The sequence below is a fragment of the Dermacentor albipictus genome, chromosome 4 (assembly GCF_038994185.2).
Source record: "Dermacentor albipictus isolate Rhodes 1998 colony chromosome 4, USDA_Dalb.pri_finalv2, whole genome shotgun sequence".
NCBI lineage: Eukaryota > Metazoa > Arthropoda > Arachnida > Ixodida > Ixodidae > Dermacentor > Dermacentor albipictus.
Genome location: NC_091824.1, coordinates 83,242,944 through 83,250,362, shown reverse-complemented (window position 1 = coordinate 83,250,362; position 7,419 = coordinate 83,242,944). Strand labels below are relative to the sequence as shown.

Here is a 7,419-nt window from a genome sequence, read left to right as displayed (position 1 = left end):
TCTTCGTGTATTTACCGCGTTGATCGACGTCAGGGCGTGCTCGGGGAATAATATATGCGAAGATCCGGTGCTTTCGTGAGAATTTATTTTACGGGCAAATTCGATATTTTCCTGGGCTATAGGCTTACCGTTTTTTTTTTATTTTCTGAGAAAATTATTCTTTGTCTCTTCGTGTATTTATCGCGTTAATCGACGTCGGGGCGTGCGTGGGGAGTAATATATGCAAAGATCCGGCGCTTACTTGAGAAATTATTTTACGGGGCAAAATCAACAGTGTCATGGGCCATAGGCTTACCGTTCTTTTCATTTTTTCGAGAAAATAATTGTGTGCCTAGGTGTTTATTTATCGCATAAAAGAGCATCAGCGCGTGCGTGGGGAGTGACATACACGAAGATCCAGCACTTTCGAGACATCATAATTTTCGCGGCTGAGACGATATTTTCATGCGCTATAACCGTTTCTTGATTGTTTTCGAGAAAAGAATCTGTGCCTAGATGTTTATTTATCACTGAAAGTGGCGTCTGCGCGTGCGTGGGTAGTGGTATGTACGAAGATTTCCCTCTTGCGAAAGAACTTGCATTAGGAATTGAGGGTTATGTATTCGCCGATCCAGCACTATCGAGAGAAATGAGTAGACCTGGTAGCTCCTACATCTTACTGGGCTATACGAGTCACGTTTCGTTGGGGAACAGCAGGCGAACGGAGAAATGCGTGGATTGCCGAACGTGCTTTATTCGACGACTGCTCGTTGTAGAATGCGGCTCGTTGGCCGAATGGCGCAGTTTTATACAGCCAGCTCTACACCGCTATCAAGGCGATCATTACACAATACTCCTCCTCTTTTTATTTAGAGGGTGAAATTGTATCCTTATACAATAGTTAAAAACGAGCTTCGTATGGCTCGGGTGGACGTCGTTGTCTTCACGGGTAGCGCCTTTCCGGGGCCGACGTCTCGGATGGAGGAATGCGCGCCGGAGGGACCTCAGAAGACTCCACGGTCACCGGCTCCTTTGACGCTGGCTGGTCATCCGTCTCGTTTTAAGGGGAAACCTTGTAGTCTGGGTCGGATGAGCTCGGCGTCACCATTGGGCCTGCGTTAGCTAGCAGCTGGTACAGGTGCCGATGACAGACGAATTTGCCTCGGGATGTGGCCACCGTGATTTTGGTCCAGCCTCCTTCAGAACGGTTTCCCGAACCCACTTCGGCGAGCCTCTGTAATTGCGAACAAGAACACTGCCATTAACACAATAACAATTTCCCTTACTCTTCCGCTGCTGCGTTTGACTGAACTGATTGTGCATTAAATTAAATTAAAACAGCGCTAAGGATTAAGACGCGACGAGTCCACATACAAAGCGCTGACCGTGCGCTGAAGATGAGCGGCTGTGAGCTCTCAGGAAGAGCCATTGTCTGTACAGGCTGGCTTGCCTGCACCACTCCGACCGCAAGATCTTGCAAACACTAATGACGTGGTTCGTCGATGGACGGCTTCCTCCGAAGAACACTAAAATCTTCGGTGGCAAAACTTTCACCCTAAGACAGAAGCAAAGCTTCCAGGCGCGGCGAACCTCGACTGCGATCGTCGAAACTAAGCCGCAAGGGTTGACATTGAAACACGGAAAAGGGCCCATTGTACTAGAAATGAAGGCAGACACTGTTGAAGCATGGACAAGTTGTTGTGGCATTTTTTTTTCAACAGCGCGAAGGACAAGGATGAGACGAGTGCGCATACTCAGCGCTGTATATGAGCACTCGTGTCGTCTTTCGTCCTTTGCGCTGTTGAAAAAAGATTGTCACACCAAACTTGCCCAAGTTGCAATGGTGTCTAAATTATGGGGTTTTGCGTACCAAAACCGCGATCTGTTTATGAGGCATGCCATAGTGGGGAGCCGGAAAATTTGGACCACCTGGGGCTCTTTAACGTGCACCTAAATCTAAATACACGGGTGTTTTCGCATTTCATTTATTGTGCATGACCTTCCCCTCCACTGTAGGCTTGAATGAATCCAGCCTAGTGCGCAATCTTCTACCCATGAAAAGGTAGCTTGGGCTTCTCCCGTCGTAGAATGGGGTGCATTTCGATACGGCAATATAAGGTTGTGATGAGTTTCTTCGACAGACTCACCGGGAGGTGACTTGCGCAGAGCAGACTTCAAAGTTTACACAAAACGTCCTGCCAGAACATTTGTGCTTGGGTGATAAGGGACGCTCACGACATGTCTGGGTCCAACGTCCCGCATGAATGCCTTGAACTCTTCGGACACCAATTGTGGTCCATTGTCGGACACCACCGTCTCCGGTATCCCGAATCTGCAGAAAAATTCACGCAAGCAAGCGACAGTAAGTTCTGACGTTGTGCTTCGCATAACGAACACTTGCGGCCGCTTCGAGTGGCCATCTACCTTTCTCTAAGAACATGTTTCCTCGGAAAGGAACCGCGAAGTACAGGGGAATTCGCCTCTACGGTGCGGTCGGCCATGCCGACGGATGCAGAGGTGCCTTACAAGGACCATTTCGGTGTTCCTGGCACTCTTGCCAACTTCGCACCTTTGTTTCCAAATTTTCTTCAATTGACGAGCACCAAACGTAGCTGCTCCGTACGATTCCGGGATGACCTATAGGTGCAGTTCGTCGAGCACGGACTCTCGAAGGGGGACGGGATAACAACCCTCATGCCATACATGAGGAAGTCTTGATGCGCGCTGATATGCAAGCCTCTGTCGAAAAATTGTTTTATGCTCGCATCTCGCAAGTGCAATGACCAGCGTATGCTTTTAAGCTGGAGAACTTGGCACCGGATCACGTGTTGTGGCGCGCGCAATCTCTTTGGCAGACACCAGCATCGATTCCAGGCACAACGCATAAAATGATTCTTCGCCTTGGTATTTTTTATGACCCTGGAGAGGAAACCTTGAAAAAAGAACTGCGTCTGCGTTGTCACTTGACTTTTCGTACACGAGCGAGTACTTGTAAGCGGACAACGTGACAGCCCATCGCTGCAAGCATGCTTTTTACCCCAGGATTGTTTGTAATGGCTTCTGATCCGTTATCAACGTGAAACATCTTCCACAGATGTAGAAATGAAACCTCTTGATAGCAAAAATAATGGCAAGCGCTTCCTTTTTCTAGCTGACTGTAATTTTCTTCAGAGTCAGTTAATGGGTGCGACGCATAAGCCACAGGGCGAGAACTTCCATCTTCAGCGACATGAGACAGTACTGCATCCAGGCCGTACTGGGAAGCGTCACATGCCACTTGCAAAGGTTTACCGGGCTCGTAATGTGCCAGGATCGAGGATGACGTCAACGCATTCTTGATTTCCTCGAACGCCACTTGACACGATTCATCCCAGAGCCATGGCTGGTTGCGACGCAGCAGTTTGTAAAGAGGACTCGCCAGAGTAGGCAATCGAGGAACAAACTTTTCGTATTACTCTAAAAACAATTGCACCCTTTGGGGTGTATATTTGCCACAGAACGATAATCGTCCTCTGTCTTGCCCGCATTTCGTTTCTCGCCCGGTACTTCCAAGTCACGAACGGCATGCCCGTTATAAGCTTGATAGAGCATTCTCGACAGGAAAGCAGCGAGCGCAGCGTTTTCAAGAAAGGAAACAAGCAACACAGATGACGATTATTATTGTGTGGCAAACACACACTCCAGAGGGTGCAATTTTTAAAGTATAGTAATTCACGATGCTCGGAAATGACTGGAACTGCTCCTTGCATGTGGTTGCGGAAGCTTTCTTCAGCGCTTGTATCTTCTCTGGCGCTGTGCTGACACCTGCTGCGCTGATAGCATGACCCAGATGCCGCAGCTATTTTGGGAAAAACGAACACGTTTATTTCTTTACTCGAACCCCGCGCTCAGACAAGCGCTTTAGGACCGCTTCGAGGTTTGCAAAATGCTCGTCCGACGTCCTGCCAGTGATGAGAATGTCATACAAATAGCAGCTGACGCCTTTCAGCGCTTTCAACATTGTGTCCATAATTCTTTGAAAAATGGAAGGTGCCAAAGAAACCCCTAACGGCAGCCTGTTTACGGAAAAGTCCTTTATGAGTGTTTAGTGTCAGGTATGTTCTTGACGACTCCGACGTTACCACCTGCTGACAGGCTCGACGAGGTCAATCTTAGAAAATTCTTGGCCCCCTGCGAGCGCTATGAACTTGTCGGCTCTCGGAAATGAATACCGGTCAGCTTCAATACAAGGATTCAGGATGGTCTTGTAATCGCCGTATAGCCTTATGCCACCATCCTTCTTTACTACTGGTACAACCGGTGTGGCAAATATAGTCACTTGTCACGACTGGTGAAATGACTCTCATGCATTCTAACTTCTTAAGCTCAGCTTCGACTGCAGGTTGCCACGGAAAGGGCACACTTCTTGCCTTCATGAATTTCGGCACGCTACAACTGACAACTTCGCTCTTTCTTCTGCATTTGTTACCATTTCGTCCTTAAACAAGCTCTGGTACCTGTCTAGAAGGGGACGCAGTCAGGAACATGCAGAACCATCTAACCTGGTAGTGGCGTTGAGTTCGTAGACACGGCTCCAGTCTAGTCGAATGGTTTGCAACCATTGCCGGCCTAGCAGAGTGCGTCCCTTTTCTCTGGTGATGTGAAGAGGCAGCTGGACGCTCTGCTGTCCGTACTGTACGGCAACGTGAGCAACTCCGACAGCTGGGCGATCCCTTCCTCAAACATCTGCAACTTGAGCGTCATTGACATGACCTTGATTGTGGAAAACAACTGACAAAACTCATGCAAAGACATGACGGAAACAGTATAGCATCCGTATGCAGCTTCATTTCTAAGGCCACATCTTGTACGTGCATCGAAATTTTTATCGGATCCAGACCAGGCGAAACAATTTCCTTCATGCAAACAGATGCTTGAACGGTCCCGCAAAGACTGATCGAGGGAGGATTCAAATTCACATGTCTGCACCATTTTCTGCAACTACGCAAAATATTCCGAAATCGATTCAGTCTCGAGTTGCATCCTTCTGCGAAAATTTGAGCGTCCGCTGATTACCGGCGGCTTCGGTGACAAGTGGTCCCCAAGAAGTTTCAATGAAACCTCGAAACATTTAGCTATCGGCAAATCCGGTGCGGTCAACGTCTTGAGGAGACTATACGTCTTTAGGCCTATGAGACTCAAAAAAGCGTGTACTTTGCCGCCCTTGGGGATACGGTTGACCAGTAGAAACGGCGTCAAGCGTTCCTTGTACGACAGCCAGTCGCTCGTATACTCGTCAAAAGGCTCGATGTGTCCCAGGCGACTAACGACTTGCATCACTGCACCCGCCGCTGGCGGTCCTTCTGTTGCCACGTCGGCTTGCTGCAGACCTGGCCAGCATTCCATCCTCGTCACCAATGTCGTGTTTCGTCGGGGAACATCAGGCGAAGGGGAAAATGCACGGATAGCCGAACGCGGTTTATTCCATGTTTACTCGTAGTGGAATGCGGCTCGTTGGCTGAATGACGTAGTTTATACAGCCAACTGTCGCGATATTCGCGCCACCGCTATCGCTCATGCGGCGATGATTACACAAAAAAAAGGCTTACTTTTTACAGCGAAGCTGTGTACCTCTACCGTCCAAGGAAATTTGCGTGTCGTTGTGGTAAGCAAAAAAAAAAAACTTGCATACATGGCCCGATCCCGGCGATAATGCAATACTGGCCCGACCCACGGCGGAGCTAGGTGAAGCAGGCGTTAAGCACTCCCCATACGTGGGCCGATCCCGAAAGTAGTGCAACGCCGGGCCGACCAGCGGTGGAGGTAAAGCAGGCGTTAAGCACTCCCCATACGTGGGCCGATCCCAAAGATAGTGCAGCGCCGAGCCGACCCGCGGCGAAGGGGAAGCAGGCGTTAAGCACTCCCCATATGGGCCGACCTCGAAGATAGTGCAATGACGGGCCGACCCTCGGCGGAGGTGCAGTTCGCTATTAAGGGATCCATATTACACAGCTTCCCTGGTGGGGGAAGCTGTGAACAGCAAGCGTTTTTCACAGAGTTGAAGGGCACTGTGATGTTTTTTTTTCCTGAAAAATGCAAATTTTCGCAATCCGTTTATTCGTGGCGTAAATAGGCTACAATACATGTATTAGCAAGGGAGAGTAATCTATGCGCCGAACCAGCGCTTTCGAGAGAAATGACTGGACCTGTCTGCTCCGATTTTTTACTGTGCTCACCTTTACTCCCTGAAAAAGCCAATTTACGCAATCCGTTTATTCATGGCGTAAATATAGGCTACACATTTGCATTAGCAAAGGAGAGTAATTTATGCGTCGAACCAGCACTTTGGAGAGGAGTGAGTGGACCTGGCTGCACCGACGTTTTCCTGAGCTTACCTTTGTTCCCTGTGCAAGCCAATTTCCGGGATCCCTTTGGTCATGACGTAAATAGGCTACAACACTTGCATTAGCAAAGGAGAGGAATGTATGCGCCGAACAAGTTTCCGCGGTTATCGAGTACGCTCTTAAAGAAGAAATCGTCAATTCCCCAACTAAATACTAACACGTTACTTGTCCCAAAAAGCACCACCTTCTTAGTAAGTGCAGGTAGCGTATGTAACTGGATCGTATGTAACCGTAATGTTTACCGGGAAACGCTGGCCGCGAACGCTATGTACGAAGGGGGGCTTTCTGGTAAATACGCGGACTCTTATGTGGGCCCCAAATGCGGCGGAGGCGAGCGCCATCTGGAGATATTGCAAGGAACAGGGCGCGCCGCTCCGTGGCCCCCAAGACCCTCGGGTGTCGTTACGCGCAAATGGCTGGTGCCGTTGCCGGCTTATGTATGGTAGAAACGCTGGAAAAGCGGTTTCTTTGAAGTTTCGCGTAACATAATTATGCTTTCTCGTATATTCAAATTACAATCCGAGAGCTATCATATCTGTAGGTTGTGTGTAAATCGTACTTTACGATTTTCCTACGTATTTTAGCTTGAGAAGTGCAATTCACTAGCCTTCTTGCGCCACATGGAGGGCCTGGGTTTGGGTGGTTCGAAAATCATTTCTGCGAATGCCGACGCCGGATTTTTCGTTAATACTAGTCGCCGCCCTATTAGCCCCCCCCCCCTTCCCGCCTCCCCTGAAAAGAGACTAAGCCCTGCAGAATTCAATTTGCGCAATTCATTCATTCATCGCGTAAATAGGCGGCAACACTACAGCACTACCAAAGGAGAGTAATGGATCTGGCGGCGCCGACATTGTAACGGCAATTTTTTTCCTGGGAAGCTAAGCTGCGCGTATCCGTTTGCTCGTCGCCTAAATTGGCGTAAGTACGTGCATTTAGCAGCGCTAGCGATATTTGAGCTGAACCATGCAGCGCAGAGAAGTGATTGGATCTGGCTGCGGCGACATCGAAATGTGCTGCTCTTTTTTCTTTTATGATGCGAGAGCGTCAAATGGCCCGT

The 7,419-nt window shown here is 49.0% G+C and overlaps 1 protein-coding gene across 4 annotated transcripts; it reads right to left on the bottom strand.

The window, feature by feature from the left end:
- Nucleotides 1–869: 869 nt before the first annotated feature.
- Nucleotides 870–5,469, bottom strand: LOC135912799 (uncharacterized). Of its 4 annotated transcripts, none has more exons than XR_011514286.1 (4): nt 5,173–5,469; nt 4,521–4,710; nt 2,127–2,311; nt 870–1,213 (listed from the first exon to the last, which is right to left on the bottom strand). XR_011514286.1 is itself a non-coding variant. In XM_070538089.1 (3 exons), the coding sequence occupies exons 1-3, from the start codon at nt 5,362–5,364 to the stop codon at nt 1,102–1,104; spliced, it is 489 nt and encodes a 162-aa protein (XP_070394190.1). In that variant the 5' UTR covers nt 5,365–5,469; the 3' UTR covers nt 870–1,101. The 4 variants fall into 4 exon arrangements, 1 of the variants encoding a protein (XP_070394190.1); XR_011514288.1 differs by having other exon boundaries at nt 4,521–4,704; XR_011514287.1 differs by lacking the exon at nt 2,127–2,311.
- Between the last annotated feature and the right edge of the window lie 1,950 nt (nt 5,470–7,419).

Excerpts from the sequence above, each read along its gene's own strand:
- LOC135912799 (XM_070538089.1), bottom strand. The coding sequence starts at position 5,364 with ATGGAATGCTGGCCAGGTCTGCAGCAAGCCGACGTGGCAACAGAAGGA. Across the intron at positions 2,312-5,172 it reads GTATCCCCAAGGGCGGCAAA|ATTCGGGATACCGGAGACGG; the intron begins GTACACGCTTTT and ends ATTTTTCTGCAG. Across the intron at positions 1,214-2,126 it reads TCTGCGCAAGTCACCTCCCG|AGGCTCGCCGAAGTGGGTTC; the intron begins GTGAGTCTGTCG and ends TCGCAATTACAG.